This window comes from Bombina bombina, chromosome 2 (genome assembly GCF_027579735.1).
Source record: "Bombina bombina isolate aBomBom1 chromosome 2, aBomBom1.pri, whole genome shotgun sequence".
In the NCBI taxonomy this organism is placed as follows: Eukaryota; Metazoa; Chordata; class Amphibia; order Anura; family Bombinatoridae; genus Bombina; species Bombina bombina.
Genome location: NC_069500.1, coordinates 1,425,980,028 through 1,426,007,005, shown reverse-complemented (window position 1 = coordinate 1,426,007,005; position 26,978 = coordinate 1,425,980,028). Strand labels below are relative to the sequence as shown.

General features: G+C 39.6%; 1 protein-coding gene across 1 annotated transcript in view; it reads right to left on the bottom strand.

The window, feature by feature from the left end:
- Window positions 1-23,062, bottom strand: part of LYRM2 (LYR motif containing 2) — a gene marked incomplete at its 5' end in the record, with an annotated part of 29,614 nt that extends 6,552 nt beyond the window's left edge. The window contains one exon of the mRNA XM_053704382.1: window positions 23,018-23,062. Coding sequence (XP_053560357.1) covers window positions 23,018-23,062 — 45 coding nt within the window. The remainder of the gene's footprint in view (window positions 1-23,017) is intronic.
- Window positions 23,063-26,978: the final 3,916 nt, after the last annotated feature.

The window sequence follows — 26,978 nt, the reverse complement described above, 5'->3', positions numbered from 1 at the left end:
ACCCATGCATTCCATAGATATTAAGTTACTATCTTGGAAAGTTCTGTTTTTGGTTGCCATTTCTTCTGCTAGAAGAGTTTCTGAATTATCTGCTTTGCAGTGTACTTCTCCCTATCTGGTATTCCATACAGATAAGGTAGTTTTACGTACCAAGCCTGATTTTCTTCCAAAGGTCGTTTCCAACAGGAATATTAACCAGGAAATAGTTGTTCCTTCTCTGTGTCCGAATCAAGTTTCGAAGAAGGAACGTTTGTTACACAACCTAGATGTGGTCCGTACTTTAAAATTCTATTTAGAAGCAACAAAGGATTTCAGACAGACATCATCCTTGTTTGTCGTGTATTCTGGTAAGAGGAGAGGAGAGGGCAGAAAGCTACTGCTACCTCTCTTTCTTTTTGGCTGAAAAGCATCATCCGATTGGCTTATGAGACTGCCAGACGGCAGCCTCCTGAACGAATTACAGCTCATTCTATTAGAGCTGTGGCTTCCACATGGGCCCTCAAGAACGAGGCTTCTGTTGATCAGATCTGTAAGGCAGCGACTTGGTCTTCTCTGCATACTTTTGCCAAATTTTACAAATTCGATACTTATGCTTCTTCGGAGGCTGTTTTTGGGAGAAAGGTTTTGCAAGCCGTGGTGCCTTCCGTTTAGGTTACCTGACTTGTTCCCTCCCTTCATCCGTGTCCTAAAGCTTTGGTATTGGTTCCCACAAGTAAGGATGAAGCCGTGGACCGGACACACCAATGTAGGAGAAAACAGAATTTATGTTTACCTGATAAATTTCTTTCTCCTACGGTGTGTCCGGTCCACGGCCCGCCCTGGGTTTTAGTCAGGTTTAAAAAAAAATTCTTTCATACACTACAGTCACCACGGCACCCTATAGTTTCTCCTTTTTCTCCTAACCGTCGGTCGAATGACTGGGGGGCGGAGCCAGAGGGGGGGCTATATGGACAGCTCTTGCTGTGTGCTCTCTTTGCCATTTCCTGTAGGGGAAGAGAATATCCCACAAGTAAGGATGACGCCGTGGACCGGACACACCGTAGGAGAAAGAAATTTCAGGTAAACATAAATTCTGTTTTTTGCTGTTCAAGTTGTTGAGGAACCACTTTCATGTTTCATCAATAAAATACTACTACTACTAATTATTTTATTTTTTTAGAGAAAATTAAAAAAAAAAAAAAAAAAAAAAAAATATTGCAGCAATGCCAAAAGAACCTAAAATGTACTGGCCCTGGGAATGTATTATTTATACTCACACAGACAGCCGGTGAAATTAAAAAATTAAATTAAACTTTTTTTTTTTTTAAAGCAGCAAGATACATAGACACACATGCAAATGTAGATCATTATATTAACACTGAGGGTGTGAGGACAGGAATGAAACAGAGGAGGAGTTTTGACTGGAGAAATGAATTGTGGCCCCAGGGCGGCTTTGTCTAGGGACATGAACATCATGGAAGGAAGGAGTAAATTAATTTAGCGTTTTCCTCTTCAGGGGTAGACAAATTTTATCTTGTACTAAGTAAGAAGTGTCACAAAACAAGGTTCTGTCAAGTAGACAAATGTTATCTTGTACTAAGTTAGAAGCATCACAAAACAAGGTTCTGTCAAGTAGACAAATGTTATCTTGTACTAAGTTAGAAGCGTTGCAAAACAAGGTTCTGTTTTGGCTGGCTGGGTTTCCGGAAGCTTGAGTTCACCGGGATGTGTGTGCAACGAGGCTGTGAATAAGTGTACCCCTCCTCAAGTAACCGTCGCTCTCTCAGGCAGCAAATTATTCAAAGCAGTGCTTAAAACTGAGGCGGTCCCGCCCTCTCTACTGAAGCCCGCGCCCAGGCGGTAAACATTTGTTGTGAATATGCGCGCAGCGCTAGCTTCTTTCCATGCTCTCTTCTCATACTACCATGAAAGCTTTTACCCATTCTGCTTGCCCTAAATGTAAAAAGAAAAACATGCCCTGCGCCCACAACTGCATGTCCTTGGTGATATGAATTGCGCATCCCTGGCTACGCTTACCTCTCAGTCGCAGAAGCCGTTCTGGTGGCTAAAAATTAAGATATAGCATCTAAAAAAAGTATAAATTGTATGAGCAGAGCAGCCATTAGACAATAATTTCAAAGTAAAAATGTGCCGGTTGCACTGCACAAAAAAAAAATTCCTGTTGAAGAAAATTCTGTGCTTAACAGAACTGGCCATTCTTACTGCAGGCAGGCTCCACTTTCTGCGATATCGCATATCGCACTATGTTCTGCCTTGGGGGGGGGCACATATAAACCCCCTTCCCTATGACAGTAACATACACGGCACAAATAAACCAACTTCCCTAGGACAGTGAGATACACGGCACAAATAAACCCCCTTCCCTAGGACAGTGAGATACACGGCACAAATAAAAACCCCTTCCCTAGGACAGTGAGATACACGGCACAAATAAACCCCCTTCCCTAGGACAGTGAGATACACGGCACAAATAAACCCCCTTCCCTAGGACAGTGAGATACACGGCACAAATAAACCCCCTTTCTCTTACATTGGTGTATCCAGTCCACGGATTCATCCTTACTTGTGGGATATTCTCAATCCCTACAGGAAGTGGCAAAGAGAGCACACAGCAGAGCTGTCCATATAGCTCCCCTCAGGCTCCGCCCCCCCAGTCATTCTCTTTGCCGCTCTAACAAGTAGCATCTCCATGGGAGTGTAAAGGGAATGTGGTGTTAGTTTGTAGTTTTTTTATTTCTTCAATCAAAAGTTTGTTATTTTAAAATAGTGCCGGTTTGTACTATTTACTCTGAGGCAGAAAATGATGAAGATTCTGCTGAGAGGAAAATGATTTTAGCCCCTTGTAACTAAAATCCATTGCTGTTCCCACGCAGGACTGTTGAGTACAGGAAAACTTCAGTTGGGGGGAACAGTTTGCAGGCTTAACTGCTTTAAGGTATGTTTCAGTCATTTTTTCTAGTCAAGACTTAGTAATGCTAGAAGACTGACAGAATCCCCATGTGGGAAAGGTAAGCCATATTCTGAGACTTAGTATAGAAGGAAGGCTTATTTGTAAGGGCTCAAAACACTGGTGGACACTGTTAAGGGGCAATCAATTATTTTTTAAGATAATCTGACATTATACAAGTTTTATATTGCATTTAAAACACTTTTTGGGGTTTTATTCCGCATGGCATATATTTAGACACCTATTTTGGCTTGGGAAGGCCCCACAAACTCCTGAGGGAAGATGGAGGGGGCCTGAATTTCGCGCCTCAGTTGCGCAGTTGATTTTACAAACAGCTTCATGCAGATTCATGTGAAGGGTCCAAAGATTACTTGAGGACTTCAGAGAGGTTTATTTTCGATCAAAACTAATCCCCAAGGAAGGTAGGACACAGCAAAGGCTGTGGCATGGTTAATTTGCTGTGCAATCATTTCAGTGCATTAGGATCATATGGTGAAAATTTCATAAAGATTCAATGATTTTTGGAGGTTTAGTAAAAAAGTATGCGCTTTTTATTATTTAAAGGCACAGTACTGTTTTTTCAAAAATTGTATTTTACTGTATTTGAGTGCTGTCTAAGTCTGTTTAACATGTCTGAGCCTACAGATAGACCTTGTTTTATGTGTTTAAAAGCCATGGCGGTCCCCCCTTTTACATTTGTGTTTAAAGTGTGCTAACAGATCAAACATTTTAAAGACCATGCAGTGACACTTAAAAATGTGGCCCAAGATGATTCTTTAACGGAAGGTAATGAGGATAGCCCTCCTTCCTCCCCCCCATGTGTCGACACCAGTTACGCCCGCGCAAGCGATGCCTAGTACCTCTAGCGCATTGGCCCCTATTACATTGCAACAATTAGCAACAGTCATGGATAATTCCCTTGCAGCATTTCTATCCAAACTGTCTGTTTTTCCTAAAAAGCGTGATAGCTCAGTTTTAAGAACAGAGGATGAGCTATCAGAAGTTTTGGATAATTTATCTGTTGTACTCTCACAACCCTCTGACGTGGCGGTGAGGGATGTACTGTCTGAGGGAGAAATTTGTCACGCAGGTAAAATTTCTCAGAGGGCAGAATCAGATTTCTTAGCGTTTAAATTTAAGCTGGAACACCTCCGCGTACTGCTTAAGGAGGTTTTAGCTACGCTGGTTGATTGTGACCCTATGGTGGTCCCAGAAAAATTGTGTAAAATGGACAAGTTTTTAGAAGTCCCTGTATACACTGATGCGTTTCCGATCCCTAAGAGGGTGGCGGATATTATGACTAGGGAGTGGGAGAGACCAGGCGTACCTTTTGTTCCCCATAACTGACCCCAGGCGGGATGCGTGGCAGGCGGTCCCTAAGGTAGAGCGAGCAGTTTCAACACTAGCTAAGCGCACAACTATACCAATAGAAGACAGTTGTGTTTTCAAAGATCCTATGGATAACAAATTAGAAGGGTTACTAAAGAAAATATTTGTTCAACAAGGTATCCTTCAACCAATTGCCTGCATTATTCCTGTAACTACTGCAGCGGCTTTTTGGTTGAGGCACTGGAGGAGTCGCTCCAGAGGGAGACTTCATATGACGAAGTCATGGATAGAATTCATGCTCTAAAGCTGGTTAATTCTTTCATTACAGATGCCGCTTTACAATTAACTAAATTATCGGCGAAAAATTCTGGTTTTGCCATTGTGGCGCGAAGAGTGCTCTGGCCCAAATCTTGGTTGGCTGACGTGTCGTCCAAAACAAAATTACTTAATATCAGGAAAGGGCCATGCCCTTCCACAAGATAGACCTTTTAAGGCTAATTTGCGCTCCTTTCGCAACTTCAGGAGCGGACCTGCTTCAACCTCTGCAACCGCAAAGCAAGAGGGTAACGTTTCCCAGCCCAAAGCAACATAAAAGCCTTTGCAGGGCTGGAACAAGGGTAAACAGACCAAGAAGCCTGCTGCTGCTACCAAGACAGCATGAAAGGGTAGCCCCCGCTCCGGGACCGGATCTAGTAAGGGGCAGACTTTCTCTCTTGCTCACGCTTGGGCAAGAGATGTACCAGATCCCTGGGCATTAGAAATTGTTGCTCAAGGGTATCTTCTAGAATTCGAAGAATCTCCCCCAAGGGGAAGGTTCCACATTTCTCGTTTGTCTTCAGACCAGACAAAGAAACAGGCGTTCTTACGCTGTGTAGAAGATCTTCTAAAGATGGGAGTGATACACCCAGTTCCAACTGCAGAGCAAGGACTGGGTTTTTACTCAAACCTGTTTGTAGTTCCCAAAAAGGAAGGAACTTTCAGGCCAATCCTGGATTTAAAAAATCTAAACAAATTCCTCAGAGTTCCATCATTCCAAATAGAAACCATTCGGACAATCTTACCATTGATCCAGGAAGATCAATATATGACTTCCGTGGATTTAAAGGATGCATACCTACATATTCCTATCCACAAAGATCACCATCAGTCCCTAAGGTTCGCCTTTCTGGACAAGAATTTTTCACAAAGGTGCTAGGGTCCATTCTAGCGGTACTAAGACCGCGGGGCATTGCAGTAGCACCTTATCTGGACGACATATTAATTCTGGCGTCGTCTTTTCAAAGAGCCAAGGCTCATACAGAAATAGTTCTGGCCTTTCTAAGGTCTCACGGGTGGAAGGTGAACGTCGAAAAAAAGATCTCTGTCCCCGCTCACAAGGGTTCCCTTCCTGGGAACGCTAATAGACTCGGTAGAGATGAAAATATTTCTGACGGAGGTCAGGAAGTTAAAACTTTTAACTACTTGCCGAGTTCTTCATTCTGTTCCTCGGCCTTCTGTGGCTCAGTGTATGAAGGTAATCGGGTTAATGGTTGCGGCAATGGACGTTGTTCCTTTTGCCAGAATTCATCTCAGACCACTGCAGCTGTGCATGCTCAAACTGTGGAATGGGGATTAGGGCTGCAACTAACGATTATTTTCATAATCGATTAATCGGCCGATTTTATTTTTTCGTTTAATCGACTAATCGGATAAAAAGAGAATCATTAATAGTTTTCTGTGTTTTTAAATTAAATCCACATAATGAGAGTTACAAACATAAACTTCAGACTAAAACTTTACATTAACACAACTGTTTCTTCAATTTTTAAGCAGCAGAGAACAGTTTTATAATTAAACAAAACAAAACCACAAACTGTTTGAAAAGAGGTAGAACTAGAAAGAGTTAGACTATCACTGTTAATAACATTCTGTTATTCACTCTTTCAGAAACTTTTCATTGAAATACAAAAATCTCAACATGTCCACATGCTTCTGGCTAAGGCTGGTTCTCTGTTTGCAGCTATATTTCCTGCAGCAGAGACGAGGCACTCAGATGGCGTTGAGGTTCTTGAGATGCATAAGTAGGGTTTTGCCAATTTCACCAAAGTGGGATATTTATCTTTGTTAGCTCTTCACCAATGCTAAGTGTTTTCTACCTTGGCAAGGGGCCTCTCAATAAAGTAACCCTTGACTTCATTCTAACATAAAACTATCTTGAATATCTATATGCAATGGTAAATAACCAGCTATAAGGTTAGGGGAAATATCTAGTCCGCTCTAAAAATAACGAATATATACTTATAATATGTACCAGAGTCAACCTTTATAACAATTTATTAAAAATATAAAAAAAGAATAAAAAACAAAATCAGAAGTGCTAAGGACTAGACATGTGCACGGCTAAAAAATTTGGTTCGTTTTCGGTTCGGATCGATTCGGACTTTTCGAATTTCGGTTCGGATCGAATCGGATTCGGCAAAATTTGAATGAATTCGTTTCGGATTTATTCGGATTCGGCTGAATTCGGTTCTATTCGGTTCCGAAATTCGGTATGTTTTAGTACACTTACTAACACCCATTTAGTACACTAAGTCACTAACACCCATAAACTACCTATGAACCACTAAACCGAGGCCCCCCCACATTGCAAACCCTATAATAACATTATTTAACCCCTAATCTGCCGATCGGATATCGCCGCAACCTACATTATAACTATTAACCCCTAATCTGCTGTCCCTAACATCGCCGACCCCTACATTAGTTATTAACCCCTAATCTGCCCCCCCCAACGTCGCCGCAATCTAACTACAAGTATTAACCCCTAATCTGCCGACCCGATATCGCCGCCTACATTATAGCTATTAACCCCTAATATGCTGTCCCTAACACCGCCGACCCCTACATTAGTTATTAACCCCTAATCTGCCCCCCCAACGTCGCCGCAATCTAACTACAAGTATTAACCCCTAATCTGCCGACCTGATATCGCCGCAACCTAAAATTATAGCTATTAACCCCTAATCTGCTGTCCCTAACATCGCCGACCCCTACATTATAGTTATTAACCTCTAATCTGTCCCCCCCAACGTCGCCGCAATCTAACTACAAGTATTAACCCCTAATCTGCCGACCGCAAATCGCTGCCACTATAATAAATGTATTAACTCCTAAACCGCCGCACTCCCGCCTCGCAAACACTATAATACATTTTATTAACCCCTAATCTGCCCTCCCTAACATCGCCGCCTACCTACAATTATTAACCCCTAATCTCCCGCCCCCAATATAATTTAAATAAAACGAAATAAATTTACTATAGTTAAATAAATGAATCCTATTTAAAACAAAATACTTACCTGTAAAATAAACCCTAATATAGCTGCAATATAACTAATAGTTACATTGTAGCTATTTTAGGATTTATATTTATTTTACAGGCAACTTTGTATTTATTTTAACTAGGTACAATAGTTATTAAATAGTTATTAACTATTTAATAACTACCTAGCTAAAATAAATACAAATTTACCTGTAAAATAAATCCTAACCTAAGTGACAATTACACCTAACACTACACTATCATTAAATTAATTAAATAAATTAATCCTATTTAAAACTAAATACTTACCTGTAAAATAAACCCTAATATAGCTGCAATATAACTAATAGTTACATTGTAGCTATTTTAGGATTTATATTTATTTTACAGGCAACTTTGTATTTATTTTAACTAGGTACAATAGCTATTAAATAGATATTTACTGTTTAATAGCTACCTAGTTAAAATAATTACAAAATTACCTGTAAAAATAAACCTAACCTAAGTTACAATTAAACCTAACACTACACTATCATTAAATACATTAACTACAAGTACCTACAATTAAATACAATGAAATAAACTAAACTAAAGTACAAAAAATAAAAAAAATATTACAAGAATTTTAAACTAATTACACCTAATCTAAGCCCCCTAATAAAATAACAAAACCCCCAAAATAAAAAAAATGCCCTACCCTATACTAAATTTCAAAAGTTAACAGCTCTATTACCTTACCAGCCCTTAAAAGGGCCTTTTGCGGGGGCATGCCCCAAAGAAAACGGCTCTTTTGCCTGTAAAAAAAAACACAATCCCCCCCCACATTACAACCCACCACCCACATACCCCTACTCTAACCCAAACCCCCCTTAAATAAACCTAACACTACTCCCCTAAAGATCTCCCTACCTTGAGTCGTGTTCACCCAGCCGGGCCGAAGTCTTCATCCGATGGGGCAGAAGAGGACATCCAGACCGGCAGAAGTCTTCATCCAAGCGGGGCAAGAAGAGGTCTTCCATCCATCAGAAATCTTGATCCAGGCGGCATCTTCTATGTTCATCCATCTGGAGCGGAGCGGCAGCATCCTGAATACATCCGACGCGGAGCATCCTCTTCTTTCTTGATCCAAAGACTAAATGACTGTACCTTTAAGTGACGTCATCCAAGATGGCGTCCCTTGAATTCCGATTGGCTGATAGGATTCTATCAGCCAATCGGAATTAAGGTAGGAAAATCTGATTGGCTGATTCAATCAGCCAATCAGATTCAAATTCAATCCGATTGGATGATTAAACTCGCATTCTATTGGCTGATCGGAACAGCCAATAGAATGCGAGTTCAATCTGGATTGGCTGATTGGATCAGCCAATCGGATTGAACTTGAATCTGATTGGCTGACTGAATCAGCCAATCAGATTTTCCTACCTTAATTCCGATTGGCTGATGGAATCCTATCAGCCAATCGGAATTCAAGGGACGCCATCTTGGATGACGTCACTTAAAGGTACAGTCATTTAGTCGTCGGATCAAGAAAGAAGAGGATGCTCCACGTCGGATGTCTTCAGGATGCTGCCGCTCCGCTCCGAATGGATGAACAGAGAAGATGCCGCCTGGATCAAGACTTCTGATGGATGGAAGACCTCTTCTTGCCCCGCTTGGATGAAGACTTCTGCCGGTCTGGATGTCCTCTTCTGCCCCATCGGATGAAGACTTCGGCCCGGCTGGGTGAACACGACTCAAGGTAGGGGGGTAGTGTTAGGTTTATTTAAGGGGGGGTTGGGTTAGAGTAGGGGTATGTGGGTGGTGGGTTGTAATGTGGGGGGGGCTATTGTGTTTTTTTTTTACAGGCAAAAGAGCTGTTTTCTTTGGGGCATGCCCCGCAAAAGGCCCTTTTAAGGGCTGGTAAGGTAATAGAGCTGTTAACTTTTGTAATTTAGTATAGGGTAGGGCATTTTTTTATTTTGGGGGGCTTTGATATTTTATTAGGGGGCTTAGATTAGGTGTAATTAGTTTAAAATTCTTGTAATATTTTTTTATTTTTTGTAATTTAGTGGGGGGGTTTTGTACTTTAGTTTATTTAATTGTATTTAATTGTAGGTACTTGTAGTTAATTTAATGATAGTGTAGTGTTAGGTGTAAGTGTAACTTAGGTTAGGATTTATTTTACAGGTAAATTTGTATTTATTTTAGCTAGGTAGTTATTAAATAGTTATTAACTATTTAATAACTATTGTACCTAGTTAAAATAAATACAAAGTTGCCTGTAAAATAAATATAAATCCTAAAATAGCTACAATGTAACTATTAGTTATATTGTAGCTATATTACTAGCTAGTAGGGGGCTTAGATTAGGTGTAATTAGTTTAAAATTCTTGTAATATTTTATTATTTTTGGCAATTTAGTGTTTGTTAGTATTTTGGTACTTGTATGATGGATGGAAGACCTCTTCTTGCCCCGCTTGGATGAAGACTTCTGCCGGTCTGGATGTACTCTTCTGCCCCATCTGATGAAGACTTCGGCCCGGCTGGGTGAACACGACTCAAGGTAGGGAGATCTTCAGGGGGTAGTGTTAGGTTTATTTAAGGGGGGTTTGGGTTAGAGTAAGGGTATGTGGGTGGTGGGTTGTAATGTGGGGGGGGGTATTGTGGTTTTTTTTTACAGGCAAAAGATCTGTTTTCTTTGGGGCATGCCCCGCAAAAGGCCCTTTTAAGGGTTGGTAAGGTAATAGAGCTGTTAACTTTTGTAATTTAGTATAGGGTAGGGCATTTTTTTTATTTTGGGGGGCTTTGTTATTTTATTAGGGGGCTTAGATTAGGTGTAATTAGTTTAAAATTCTTGTAATATTTTTTTATTTTTTGTAATTTAGTGGGGTTTTTTTTGTACTTTAGTTTATTTAATTGTAGATAATTGTAGGTACTTGTAGTTAATTTATTTAATGATAGTGTAGTGTTAGGTTTAATTGTAACTTAGGTTAGGATTTATTTTACAGGTAATTTTGTAATTATTTTAACTAGGTAGCTATTAATTAGTCAATAACTATTTAATAACTATTGTACCTAGTTAAAATAAATACAAAGTTGCCTGTAAAATAAATATAAATGCTAAAATAGCTACAATGTAACTATTAGTTATATTGCAGCTATATTAGGGTTTATTTTACAGGTAAGTATTTAGTTTTAAATAGGATTCATTTATTTAACTATAGTAAATGTATTTCGTTTTATTTAAATTATATTTAATTTAGGGGGTGTTAGTGTTAGGGTTAGACTTAGGTTTAGGGGTTAATAACCTTATTATAGTAGCGGCGACGTTGGGGGCGGGAGATTAGGGGTTAATAATTGTAGGTATGTGGCGGCGATGTTAGGGAGGGCAGATTAGGGGTTAATAAAATTTATTATAGTGTTTGCGAGGCGGGAGTGTGGCGGTTTAGGGGTTAATACATTTATTACAGTGGCGGCGATTTCCGGTCGGCAGATTAGGGGTTAATAGCTATAATTTTAGGTTGCGGCGATATCAGGTCGGCAGATTAGGGATTAATACTTGTAGTTAGATTGCGGCGACGTTGGGTGGGGGGGGCAGATTAGGGGTTAATAACTAATGTAGGGGTCGGCGATGTTAGGGACAGCAGATTAGGGGTTCATAGCTATAATGTAGGTGGCGGCGATATCGGGTCGGCAGATTAGGGGTTAATACTTGTAGTTAGATTGCGGCGACGTTGGGGGGGGGCAGATTAGGGGTTAATAACTATAATGTAGGGGTCGGCGATGTTAGGGACAGCAGATTAGGGGTTCATAGCTATAATGTAGGTGGTGGCGATATTCGGTCGGCAGATTAGGGGTTAATAAGTGTCAGATTAGGGGTGTTTAGAGACTCGGGGTACATGTTAGGGTGTTAGGTGCAGACTTAGTGTTTCCCCATAGGAAACAATGGGGCTGCGGTTTTTTTTTCAGCCGAAACTGCCCCATTGTTTCCTATGGGGAATGCCGAATTTTACAGAGCTAATTTGGATTTATTCGGAGATACGGCAGCTATTTCGGATTCATTCGGTAGATTCAGAAGTATTTTAATTCGGAAATCCGAATCAATCCGAATCTCCGAATTTTCTGAATTTCCGAATAAATCCGAAACGAACTGCACATGTCTACTAAGGACTGTATATCAATAACAGGACAAAGCCTTACACATTTATTTATACAGTACATATAATCAGCAATAGCAAGCGATCTGCTAATAATTGTGCAAACAGATAATAGTGCACATCAATTTAAATAACTCCCATCAATCTAGGGGTTAGGTGCAAACAACAAGCTTGGCACTATATCATACAAAGCATAGTTCCAAATCACCTGATTTAATATAAACAATCCAAAAGATGACTCCTATTATATCTGGGTTGTACATAAGCCAGGGGTAGTTGTAAACTTATACTGTCCTGAAAAAGTAAAAAGTATACGTCTGTAAACATCCTTTAGGCTAAGGACATAACCATAAAACACAATACCATGTGAAGGAGTTCATTGGAGTGAAGCAGCTAGTGTTGTGCACAGACCAACTAATTGCAAACCAACTAATCTATTATGAGATTCGTTGACAACTATTTTCATAATCGATTATTATCGATTATGACGATTAGTTGTTGCAGCTCTAATGGGGATTGTGTAGATTGTCTCCTTAGATACAAATGGACGAGAAAACCAGAGATTATCTTCTCTGGTGGTTGTCTCAGGATCACCTGGCTCACGGAATGTGCTTCCGCAGACCAGAGTGGATCATTGTCACGACAGAGTCCAGTCTGTTAGGCTGGGGTGCGGTCTGGGACTCCCTGAAAGCTCAGGGCCTATGGTCTCGGGAAGAGTCTCTTCTCCCGATAAACATTTTGGAACTGAGAGCGATATTCAACACGCTCCAGGCATAGCCTCAACTAGCGGAGGCCAGGTTCATCAGGTTTCAGTCGGACAACATTACGACTGTAGCGTACATCAATCATCAGCGATGAAGGAAGTATCCAAGATCATCAAACGGGCGGAGGATCACTCCTGCCACCCATCTGCAATTCACATCCCAGGAATAGACAACTGGGAGGCGGATTTTCTGAGTCGTCAGACCTTTCACCCGGGGGAGTGGGAACTCCTTCCGGAGGTTTTTGCTCAGCTTACCCAGCTATGGGGTATTCCAGAGTTGGATCTGATGGCGTCCCGTCAGAACTCAAAACTTTCTCTTTACGGATCCAGGTCCAGGGACCCCAAGGTGGCATTGATAGATGCTCTAGTAGCGCCTTGTTCCTTCAATCTGGCTTATGTTTTTCCACCGTTTCCCCTTCTCCCTCGTCTGGTAGCCAGAATCAAACAGGAGAAGGCTTTGGTAATTTTGATAGCGCCTGCGTGGCCACGCAGGACTTGGTATGCAGACCTAGTGGACATGTCATCTGTTCCACCATGGACACTGCCATCGAGGCAGGATCTTCTAATTCAAGGTCCATTCAAGCATCCAAATCTAGTTCTCTGCAGCTGACTGCTTGGAGATTGAACGCTTAATTCTATCTAAGCGTGGGTTCTCTGGATCAGTTATAGATACCTTGATCCAGACTAGAAAGCCTGTCACCAGGAACATTTACCATAAAATATGGCGGAAATATCTTTGTTGGTGTGAATCCAAGGGTTACTCGTGGAGTAAGATTAGGATTCCTAGGATTTTGTCATTTCTCCAAGAAGGATTGGAGAAAGGATTGTCAGCTAGTTCCTTAAAGGGACAGATATCTGCTCTATCTATTCTGTTTCACAGGCGTCTGGCGGAAGTACCAGACGTTCAAGCGTTTGCATAGGCTTTAGTCAGAATCAAGCCTGTCTATAAACCTGTGGCTCCTCTATGGAGTCTAAATTTAGTTCTTTCTGTCCTTCAAGGGGTTCTGTTTGAACCTTTACATTCCATAGATATTAAGTGATTATCTTGGAAAGTTTTGTTTTTGGTAACTATTTCTTCTGCTCGAACAGTTACAGAATTGTCTGCTTTGCAGTGTAATTCACCCTATCTGGTGTTTCATGCAGATAAGGTTGTTTTGCGTACAAACCTGGTTTCCTTTCGAAAGGGGTTTCTAATAAGAATATTAACCAGGAAATCATTATTCCTTCTCTGTGTCCTAATTCAGTTTCTAAGAAGGAACGGCTGTTACACAATCTTGATGTGGTTCGTGCTTTAAAATTCTATTTAAAAGCAACTAAAGATTTCAGACACACGTCATCCTTGTTTGTTGTCTATTCTGGTAAGAGGAGAGGTCAAAAAGCTATCTCTTCCTCTCTTTCCTTTTGGCTGAAAAGCATTATCCGATTGACTTATGAGACTGCTGGACAGCAGCCTCCTGAACGAATTACAGCTCTTTCCACCAGAGCTGTGGCTTCCACATGGGCTTTCAAGAATGAGGCTTCTGTTGAACAGATTTGTAAAGCAGCGACTTGGTCTTCACTGCATACTTTTGCCAAAATTTACAAATTTGATACTTTTGCCTCTTCGGAGGCTATTTTTTGGGGAGAAAGGTTTTGCAAGTAGTGGTGCCTTCCGTTTAGGTTACCTGACTTGTTCCCTCCCTTCATCCGTGTCCTAAAGCTTTGGTATTGGTTCCCACAAGTAAGGATGAATCCGTGGACTGGATCCACCAATGTAAGAGAAAACAGAATTTATGCTTACCTGATAAATTTCTTTCTCTTACGGTGTATCCAGTCCACGGCCCGCCCTGGCAATTAAGTCAGGTTCAAATTTATTTTTTGTAAAACTACAGTCACCACTGCACACTATGGTTCTCCTTTTTCTCCTAACCGTCGGTCGAATGACTGGGGGGGCGGAGCCTGAGGGGAGCTATATGGACTGCTCTGCTGTGTGCTCTCTTTGCCACTTCCTGTAGGGATTGAGAATATCCCACAAGTAAGGATGAATCCGTGGACTGGATACACCGTAAGAGAAAGAAATTTATCAGGTAAGCATAAATTCTGTTTCCCTATGACAGTGAGCTACACGGCACAAATAAACCCCCTTCCCTAGGACAGTGATCTACACGGCACAAATAAACCCCCTTCCCTAGGACAGTGAGATACACGGCACAAATAAACCCCCTTCCCTATGACAGTGACATACACGGCACAAATAAACCCCCTTCACTGTGACAGTGAGATACATAGCACAAGTAAACCCCCTTCCCTATGACAGTGAGAAACACGGCACAAATAAACCCCATTCCATGAGACAGTGAGATACACGGCACAAATAAACTCCCTTCCCTATGACAGTGAGCTACACCGCACAAATAAACCCCCTTCACTGTGACATTGAGATACACGGCACAAATAAACCCCCTTCCCTATGACAGTGAGCTACACCGCACAAATAAACCCCCTTCACTGTGACATTGAGATACACGGCACAAATAAACTCCCTTCCCTATGACAGTGAGCTACACCGCACAAATAAACCCCCTTCACTGTGACATTGAGATACACGGCACAAATAAACTCCCTTCCCTATGACAGTGAGCTACACCGCACAAATAAACCCCCTTCACTGTGACATTGAGATACACCGCACAAATAAACCCCCTTCACTGTGACAGTGAGCTACATGGAATATTGTGTGCATGTGTATATGCTATCCTACGTACTAATTAATACCTGGAAAAGCATAAGGCTATCCTACATACTAATTAATACTTGGGATAAGCATAAGACTATCCTACATACTAACTAATGCCTGGGATAAGCATAAGGCTATACTGCATACTAATTAATGCCTGGGATAAGCATAAGGCTATCCTACGTAATAATTAATGCCTGGGATAAGCATAAAAGTATCTTACATACTAATTAATGCCTGTTATAAGCAGAAGCAAACAAAGTTGCAGCAGCGCCACCAATTCAAGTATGAATTTGAGCCGAATAAAAATACATACAACGTTCGGACCTCAGTCCTTAATCATGTATAGAGATACAACAATGATACTGCACCAATATATATACCCATAATCCCAACCTACCAATTACCAGCAGGTAAGCATACACCTGTAAGAACCCCCTCTAGTGTTAAAAACTATGCATAACCCAATATATCTGAAAAGCTTTTTTTCATCAGGTCCCTAATATATACATACTCTATATACACTTTATTCAGCCTTTTATATTCAATATTTATTTCAAAAGCATGGCGAAAAAAACAAATCAAGTACAGGACTGTTTAAATGCTATCCATATCTTTCAAAAGACAGAAAAGAGAGAGAAGATTCCACAAATAAGTGCAATCTCAAAGTCTAGGATACAAAGCACATATAGAAACAGGACCAGTAAATTCAGTGCAAAAAATATATATTTAATATATATAATAAGCAAAAAAGTATACACAATCATACATTCAAAAAATCATTCATACACTCAAATACATACATAATAAAAAGGGGTACCCCAATATGCAGCAAAAGAGCAAAATATTATCGTGGTGCACCACAAAAAAGTCCAGACTATAGATCACAAATAGCACAGGATGTAAATGCCAGGCACTAAGTAGATGCAATCAGTTGCGTTAGCAAGAAACAATAAAGCAGTGATTAGCACATTTATCCAGTGATTGCAAATGCAGTTTTGTTAATGCGTTAAGCTGATGAATCACAGTCCCATCCAAACATACTATAAAAGCAAGCAGTTGCGTTAATAACGTGCAGTAGAGCAAAGTTCAGCACATTTTTCAGGACAGGAATCAAAAATGCAAAAAGTTTGTAAAGCACAATCTCAGCCAAACACACTGCTATGTAAGTAGTTGGTATCCAAATAGTGCATAGGTCTCATTGGTGCATACTTCCTCACAATGGGCAAGAGCCACAACAATTATAAAGTCACTTGCAGTTCCCAAAAATGCTTAGTAAGCACAAAGAAGCACAGACAGGTAATCACATACCAGCCGCATCGAGCGGCATACTTGGTAACAGACCACAGTGATCCTCATCCGTCCGTGTGAAGCGTAAGTGGCAAGTATTATTATCCACACATGATCTTCTTAGCTTTTGCATGCAAATGATGGGCCTTCCCAGTAGCGGGCAAACAGTGTGAGGTAGTGACCTACCAACGCGTCCTTGTGTGCGTTTCGTTCCGCTCTCGTGGCTGCTCGGAGCTTCTTCCGGGTTTGACGTCACTACAGCTTGCATGTCTATTTATTGGTTGTTCTAGCCACATGACTTAGAGGCTCGTTCTGTTTTCATTGTTACGTTAGAGATCCTCATTGGCTACAGCTGGCAACCAACGTAGTGTAGCTGTCCCACTTTTATGTCAATTCAATATTGATGCCGATATATAATCAATTCATATGCACACATAAAGCTTTTTGAGTTGAATTATTTTAAAGCTGCAAAACATCAACATAATCCACCATACATACTAAAACATGCATACATTCATAATGCTAGTAATTAACACAACTTTTTACATTTTCTACAACTGAATCACAGGAACAAATCAGTTACACAGTATAAGTGACAGATACTGAATATAGCCTGCAAAATTAGTAATTGGTTATTCTTTTTAAATCACGTGTGGCCAAAACCCCAGAACATCATGGCGAAGGCATAGAGAATGTCTTAATTTTTAATAAAAGAAACAGATTTTTCAAAAAAGGAAAAAAGTGTGTCATTTCAAAAAAGAGGCAAACTAATTTCTCATTTAGCCCATATGGGGATAAAGTGCTAAGATAATAGATCCAGCGAGTTTCTTTTTGTAATAGAATGGTGTCAATGTCCCCACCTCTCCTACTAGCTTTCACTGTTTCAATCCCAATAAATTTCAAGTCATCTGTCCTAGATTGATGGCACTGGGCAAAATGCCTCGCTATAGGACTGTCAATATTAAAGTCTTTCACATCATCGCGATGTTCAGTTATTCGAGAGCGGAACTCTCTATAGGTTTTTCCTACGTAAAAAAGAGGGCAGGAACATGATAGCAGGTAAATAACACCTGTTGTAGAACAATTTATTTTGTTGGTATTACTTGCAAAAGTTTTTGTTCTCTTTACATATTGGCAGCAAACACAGTGATTGCACGGGGAACATCCCACAATTTTCTGAGAGTGCTTCTCTAGCCAATTAGTGTTTTTAACCTGATTAAATTCACTCCTGACCAGAAGATACTTTAGGTTTCTAGCCCTTCGTGCCGTCATAAGGGGATATTCCCCCACATGCTCCTTTAGAGCGGGATCAAGAGAGAGTAAATGCCAATTTTTCTGTAGTATGCTTTTAATCTTTCCCCAATGGGAATTGTATCTGGCAATTTACCTTATTTTAGTAGTTTCTTTTTTGTGGTTTCAGTAGTTTTATTTTGAAATATCCATGTTCCTTGCTCTAAAAAGAGCCCTTTTTACACATCTTCTAGAGTACCCTCTAGCATAGAACCTCTCAGCCATCTCACCAGCCTGTTTATTAAAGACCCACTCATCAGTGCAGATTTGATGTAGTCTTAGAAATTGCCCATAGGGGATATTTTTCTTTAAATTTTCAGGATGATGACTGGATCCTAACAGCAAGGTGTTGGATGCAGTCGGTTTCCTGTACACCTGAGTTACCACCAAATTCTCCCTTCTGCCAACAAGAAGATCCAGAAAGCTTATTTAACATGATAATTGCAGGTTAAGAAAATGTTAAGGTCATTTTGATTAAGAACAGAGACAAAATCCAACAGCTCCTGCTCAGTACCATCCCATAAGATAAGGATGTCATCCACATAGCGGATCCAGAGGGCCACATGTGCATCAACCCACTCATAATGTTCACTAAACACAATGTTATCTTCCCACCATCCAAGATGGAGGCAGGCGTAGGTTGGTGCACATGTGGCCCCTATGGCTGTACCGCGTTTCTGTTTGTAGTATCTTCTATTGAAGAGAAAAATATTGTTGCATAGAACAAACTCCAAAAGATCAACAACAAACTGAGTGTGTTTCAAATAACCTGGTCCCCTAGTCGTTAAATAGGACTTACAAGCTTCAATTCCAACTGAATGCGGGATCGAAGAGTACAAAGACTCAACGTCCAGGGAAACAAACAACATATTTTCAGATATGGTAATGCCATCTAGTTTTTTAATCACGTCAGTGAAGTCCTGTACAAAAGTACGGAGTCCATTGACAAATGGTTTCAAGAAGTAGTCAATGCACCTACTGATACCTTCAATCCCTGAAATAATGGGACGGCCCAGAGATTTTACCAAGGACTTATGTAGCTTCGGTATCCAGTAGAACACAGGAGTTACTGGTTTAGCATTGTACATATACCCTTGTTCTTGACTAGTGATTAGATTAGATCTTCTCACATCATTGAGAATAAATAACAATTCATTGTGAGATCTTTGGAAGTCATCAAAGGTGACTGATACATATTGCTCATCATCTTGAAGTTGGCGCATTGCCTCACTGATGTAGTAATTTTGGTCAAGAATGACCACATCTCCGCCCTTATCGGCTGGTTTTACCACAAGCTCATTATGAGCTATTAGTTCCTCCAAAGCTTTCCGCTCACCTTTTGATAAGTTATCATTCAATACACCAGTGAACTGAATCTGTGCAAACTGTTCAGTCACACTCTGCACAAATACCGCAATGTTCGGAATAGATGAAAAAGATGGCATATCAGATCTTCTTTTCAAATCAGTATGAGGACATATCATCATTGGTTCTATAGATTGTTCAAATGCTAAGGTTTCAAGATTATGAATAGCCTCCCTATCCTCAGCACTCCTAAGGTTAATGGTTGTTCGCGGAGTCAGTCTTTTTTAGAGCTAGCTTCCGTGCAAAAAGATGCAGGTCCTTGGTAATTTCAAATAATCAAGCCTGTTAGAGGGACAGAAACTAAGACCTTTTTCCAATAAACTGATATGCTGTTGGTTAAGGGGAAAAGAAGACAAATTTACAATGTTTGAATTTTGTTCAAAAGGGGGTTCACCTAAAAGGGAAATAGGATCAGATGTTAATTGAACCTCAACCTGTTTCGTGTGATCATGTAGTGACCCCTGTTCCTTCTCCCTCCCCCATCTCTCCTTTCTAGGGGGGGCCTTTGCGTGTCTCCACTTCCCCCCTCTCCTGGTCCTACCCCTAAAGGGCATGACTCTTGACTAATTTCTAAGTTTACATTATCCTGATCAGAGTCCATGTCAGACCCATCAGTTCCAGAATCGTAATGATTTCTGCTGTTAAATCTATTACGATAAATGTAAATTTTATTTCTCCTATAGTCATCTTGATCTCTGATCAGTTTACGTCTCTTTCTTAATTTAATTTCACTCTGCAATTTTTCAATTAGTTTCTGGGTCTCCTTATTTACAGCATTACTAGCATTATGAATGTATGCATGTTTTAGTATGTATGGTGGATTATGTTGATGTTTTGCAGCTTTAAAATAATTCAACTCAAAAAGCTTTATGTGTGCATATGAATTGATTATATATCGGCATCAATATTGAATTGACATAAAAGTGGGACAGCTACACTATGTTGGTTGCCAGCTGTAGCCAATGAGGATCTCTAACGTAACAATGAAAACAGAACGAGCCTCTAAGTCATGTGGCTAGAACAACCAATAAATAGACACGCAAGCTGTAGTGACGTCAAACCCGGAAGAAGCTCCGAGCAGCCACGAGAGCGGAGCGAAACGCGCAAAGGGACGCGTTGGTAGGTCGCTACCTCACACTGTTTGCCCGCTACTGGGAAGGCCCATCGTTTGCATGCAAAAGCTAAGATGATCATGTGTGGATAATAACACTTGCCACTTACGCTTCACACGGACGGATGAGGATCACCAACTACTTACATAGCAGTGTGTTTGGCTGAGATTGTGCTTTACAAACTTTTTGCATTTTTGATTCCTGTCCTGAAAAATGTGCTGAACTTTGCTCTACTGCATGCTATTAACGCAACTGCTTGCTTTTATAGTATGTTTGGATGGGACTGTGATTCATCAGCCTAACGCATTAACAAAACTTCATTTGCAATCACTGGATAAATGTGCTAATCACTGCTTTATTGTTTCTTGCTAACGCAACTGATTGCATCTACTTAGTGCCTGGCATTTACATCCTGTGCTATTTGATCTATAGTCTGGACTTTTTTGTGGTGCACCACGATAATATTTTGCTCTTTTGCTGCATATTGGGGTACCCCTTTTTATTATGTATGTATGTGTGTGAGTGTATGAATGATTTTTTGAATGTATGATTGTGTATACTTTTTTGCTTATTATATATATTAAATATATTTTTTTTTTCTGTCTTTTGAATATATAGTTCTCTAGGTTGCACTATAGTTAAAAATAAATTTACCACTTCTAAGGAGAGCTTTACTAAATAGTTTTTTGTGTGTCTATCCATATCTTTACCCAAGTTAAATAAATTAAAGACCGTCCAATCCTGTCAGGGTTTTTTCCCTGTTTTGTTTGTCATGTGCTGCTGGCAGCCATCTTACTCACCTCTCTTGCTGACTCTGGTGCATAGTGGGGGATGCTGCTCATTTCCTGCACTTCCTTTTATAGCCAGACTGGTGTACATCATCCGTGTGAGACAGGATGCAGTCTCAGAATTGTAAGGTCATCACTTATTATATAAAGGGCCTCTGTTCAGTATGCTTTGAGTTTTCGTTGTATCAGACCTGTTTGTGAGAATTCCTGTGTATTACCTGGCTGTCTGACGTCCTTCCTGGTTCCTGATCCCTGGCTTGTTCCTGACTCTGCTGTTTTCCTTGTTCCTGATTCCGGCTTGTCTGACTACTCGCTTTGGCTCCTGACTCGGCTCGTCTGACTACCAGCTCTGGTTTTGACTCCTGGCTTGTTATTAGACTTGTGGACTTTTTTTTGCTATTAATAAAGGTGTGATTATTTTTGCACTTCTCGTCTCAGTCTGATTCCTGGCACCCTGACAAATCCATCTCCCTATTTATACCTCCAGGGGACATATACCTAGCTCATAGATCCAGTAAAGTTCTCTTTGCTTTATGATTATTTCCCTTTCTCCCCCTCTCCTTGGCATCTGTACCTGCTCCAATATTTGAAACCTTAATTCACTAAGGCTGTGTCCTGGTGTAATAAAGTGATCTGCCACAGAAGCATCCAACTGTTTAGTCCGAATACTACTCTTGTGCTGGTTTATCCTCTCTCGGACTTTATGGGTGGTCTCACCTACATAGCCCCATCCACATGGGCATTTTATTTTATTAGTGCAATTTAAGCATGGGGAAGCATCCATGGCTCTTTTTTTTCCAATAAATCCCTGTACCATTCTCTTTTTTGGGCCCACATAACCAAGGTATCCTTAAGGTTTCTGCCTCTCTTCCGCATAATTCATTGGATTTTTTTTTACTAAGTGGAGAATATTAACTGACCAAGATCATCCTGGACAAATCTTTACTTTATTTTATGTTATACTCTAGTAATTTCTGCCTAGGAATCTTCATTGTACTATCAATACTTTTGTACTATCAATACTACTCTGTATCAATTTAGGGGAATACCCTCTTCTCGCAAATGCACCCCTAAACTCCTTTAATCTAGTTTGTACCAATTCCTCATCCAATACAATGCATCTTACATGCAATAATTGACATTTCGGTAAAGATTGAAGGAGAGAGGGTGGATGTGCACTGCTGAAATGTAATAAATTGTTACAATCTGTCTCCTTACTATAGAGATCCACAGATAGACTATTTGCTGATTTATACACCTTGGTGTCTAAAATGTTAATGCTTACTTGGACACAAGTTTAAACTTAATATGTAATGTGGCTCGAAATTCCTCCAGGGTTCCAATGTCGCCCATCCATATCCCAAAAATGTCATTGATATAGCACTACCAAGTGGCGTCATATTTCAAAAAAAAGTGAATGGCTATAAACAAAATGTTCTTCAAAAATATCCAGTACCCTGGAGCTGTAAAAAGTACTCATCTTGGAATAAAAAGTAAATTACATCTGAGCACAAGGCCCAATAATTCCAAGACAAACTGTCTCTGCAATTCACTCACATCAGTGTTATTATAGCGTATCCTATTCACAGCTCCATGGCCTGCCTCATGGGTAATGGATGTGTATAGGCTCACCATATCCATACTAAACTGTATACCTTTATCCCCATTCAAATCCACCTCCTGTATTTTATTTAGGAAATCTCCCGTATCTCATATAGGAGTTGGATTTAACAATGGTCTAAGAAATTTATCCAAAAAAATTGAGGAATTGGACAGGATGGACCCAATTCCTGCCACTATTGGGACATCCAGGAGGGCCCCCCTGTCCTTGAGTATTTTAGGTAGGGTATATAGGATAGGGGTTATTTCCTTCATATCAAGCAACAATTTTGCCACATCCTGTCCAATAATCCCTCAATGCAATAGAATTACATAATTCACAAGTGCATAATAAAAAGACAATACAATAGCACTTACTCTGAATTTCAAATAAGAAGTAGATTTTTTTCTGACAAATATAATTTTTCTCCCATTTTCCGGCCCCTTGTATCATGTGACAGCCATCAGCCAATGACAGACTAGTATACATATACCCTGTGAGCTTGTGCACATGCTCAGCAGGAACTTGTTCCCCAGAAAGTGTGAATATAAAAAGACAAAATTTGACAATGGAAGTAAATTGGAAAGTGTCTTAAAACTTCTGCTCTTTCTGAATAATAAAAGTTTATTTTTACTTGAAATGTTCCTTTAATGCTTTTGACACACAGCTCTCAATATCTCTTTTTTTTAATGCCTATTTGGGGTTATTTGATAATTACTTCTACACTTTACTATCCACTAGTTGCGCCATGGATAAGCATAAGGCTATCCTACATACTAATTAATGGCTGGAATAAACATAAGGCTATCCTGCATACTAATTAATGCCTGGGATAAGCATAAGGCTATCCTACATACTAATTAATGCCTGGAATAAACATAAGGCTATCCTGCATACTAATTAATGCCTGGGATAAGCATAAGGCTATCCTCCATACTAATTAATGCCTGGGATAAACATAAGGCTATCCTGCATACTAATTAATGCCTGGGATAAGCATAAGGCTATCCTACATACTAATTAATGCCTGGAATAAACATAAGGCTATCCTGCATACTAATTAATGCCTTGGATACGCATAAGGCTATCATACATACTAACTAATGCCTGGGAAAAGCATAAGGCTATCCTACATACAGATTAATCCCTTTTATAAGCATAAGGCTATCCTACATACTAACTAATGACTGTAATAAGCATAAGGCTATCCTACATACTAATTAATGCCTGGAATAAGCATAAGGCTATCTTACATACTAATTAATGCCTGGGATAAGCATAAGGCTATCCTACATACTAATTAATGCCTGGGATAAGAATAAGGCTATCCTACATACTAATTAATGCCTGGAATAAACATAAGGCTATCCTGCATACTAATTAATGCCTGGAATAAACATAAGGCTATCCTACATACTAATTAATGCATGGAACAAGCATAAGGCTATCCTACATACTAATTAATGCCTTGGATAAGCATAAGGCTATCCTACATACTAATTAATGCCTGGGAACGGCATAAGGCTATCCTACGTACTAATTAATGCATGGAACAAGCATAAGGCTATCCTGCATACTAATTAATGCCTGGGATAAGCATAAGGCTATCCTACATACTAATTAATGCCTGGGATAAGCATAAGGCTATCCTAAATACTAACTAATGCCTGGGAACGGCATAAGGCTATCCTACATACTAATTAATGCATGGAACAAGCATAAGGCTATCCTACATACTAATTAATGCTTTGGATAAGCATAAGGCTATCCTACATACTGTTTAATGATTGTGATAAGCATAAGGCTATCCTACATACTGATTAATGCCAGGGATAAGCATAAGGCTATCCTACATACTGATTAATGCCAGGGATAAGCATAAGGCTATCCTACGTACTAAATAATGCCTGGGATAAGCATAAGGCAATCCTACATACTAATTAATGCCTGGGAAAAGCATAAGGCTCCTTCCTACATACTAATTAATTCCTGTGATAAGCATAAGGCTATCCTACATACTAATTAATGCCTAGGAAAAGCATAAGGCTATCCTACATACTAATTAGTGCCTAGGAAAAGCATAAGGCTATCCTACATACAAATTAATGCCTGGGATAAACATAAGGCTATCCTACATACTAATTAATGCCTGGGAAAAGCATAAGGCTATCCTACATACTAATTAATGCCTGGGATAAGTATAAGGCTATCCTACATACTAATTAATGCATGGAAAAGCATAAGGCTATCCTACATACTAATTAGTGCCTAGGAAAAGCATAAGGCTATCCTACATACTAATTAATGCCTGGGATAAGTATAAGGCTATCCTACATACTAATTAATGCCTAGGAAAAGCATAAGGCTATCCTACATACTAATTAATGCCTGGGATAAACATAAGGCTATCCTAAATACTAACTAATGCCTGGGACAAGCATAAGGCTATCCTGCATACTAACTAATGCCTGGGAAAAGCATAAGACTATCCTGCATACTAATTAATGCCTGGGAAGAGCATAAGACTATCCTGCATACTAATTAATGCCTGGGAAAAGCATAAGGCTATCCTTTATACTAATAATGCCTGGGAAAAGCATAAGACTATCCTACATACTAATAATGCCTGGGATAAGCATAAGGCTATCCTACATACTAATTAATGCCTGTGAAAAGCATAAGGCTATCCTACATACTAATTAATGCCTGGGATAAGCATAATGCTATCCTACATACTAATAATGCCTGGGAAAAGCATAATGCTATCCTACATACTAACTAATGCCTGGGATAAGCATAAGGCTATCCTACATACTAATTAATGCCTGGGAAAAGCATAAGGCTATCCTACATACTAATTATTGCCTGGGATAAGCATAAGGATATCCTACATACTAATGAATGCCTGGGAAACGCATAAGACAGCCCTACAAACTAGATAAGTTTATATTTTAAGAAATATTGGGTATACTAGTTGGGCCTATGGTTCTTATGTGCTGTCAAAATCTATGTTTCTTTAAAATGTTTAATTTTGACTTTACTGTCCCTTTAAATACCATAGTATTACATAATCAACAAGTGCATAATACAAAAGATAATACTTAGTATGCTGGGCACCTGTATCATGTGACAGCCATCAGCCAATCACAGGATCATATACGTATACACTGACCTATTGCACATGCTCAGTAGTGTACATATAAAAAGACTGAGAAGAGGAAATAAGATAAAACAGTTTACCTCCCTTATTTAACCCCTTAATGACCACAGCACTTTTCCATTTTCTGTCCGTTTGGGACCAAGGCTATTTTTACATTTTTGCGGTGTTTGTGTTTAGCTGTAATTTTCTTCTTACTCATTTACTGTACCCACACATATTATATACCGTTTTTCTCGCCTTTAAATGGACTTTCTAAAGATACTATCTTATAATTTACTATAAAAAAAATTATAAAATATGAGGAAAAATGGAAAAAAACACACTTTTTCTAACTTTGACCCCCAAAATCTGTTACATATCTACAACCCCCAAAAAACACCCATGCTAAATAGTTTCTAAATTTTGTCCTGAGTTTAGAAATACCCAATGTTTACATGTTCTTTGCTTTTTTTGCAAGTTATAGGGCAATAAATACAAGTAGCACTTGCTATTTCCAAACCATTTTTTTCCAAAATTAGCGCTAGTTACATTAGAACACTAATATCTTTCAGGAAACCCTGAATATCCATTGACATGTATATATTTATATTTAGTAGACATCCCAAAGTATTGATCTAGGCCCATTTTGGTATATTTCATGCCACCATTTCACCGCCAAATGCGATCAAATACAAAAAATCGTTCACTTTTTCACAAATATTTTCACAAACTTTTGGTTTCTCACTGAAATTATTTACAAACAACTTATGCAATTATGGCATAAATGGTTGTAAATTCTTCTATGGGATCCCCTTTGTTCAGAAATAGCAGACATATATGGCTTTGGCGTTGCTTTTTGGTAATTAGAAGGCCGCTAAATGCCACTGCGCACCACAAGTGTATTATGCCCATCAGTTAAGGGGTTAATTAGGGAGTTTTTAGGGAGCTTGTAGGGTTAATTTTAGCTTTAGTGTAGTGTAGTAGACAACCCCAAGTATTGATCTAGGCACATTTTGGTATATTTCATGCCACCATTTCACCGCCAAATGCGATGAAATTAAAAAAAACGTAAAATTTTTCACAATTTTAGGTTTCTCACTGAAATCATTTACAAACAGCTTGTGCAATTATGGCACAAATGGTTGTAAATGCTTCTCTGGGATCCCCTTTGTTCAGAAATAGCAGACATATATGACTTT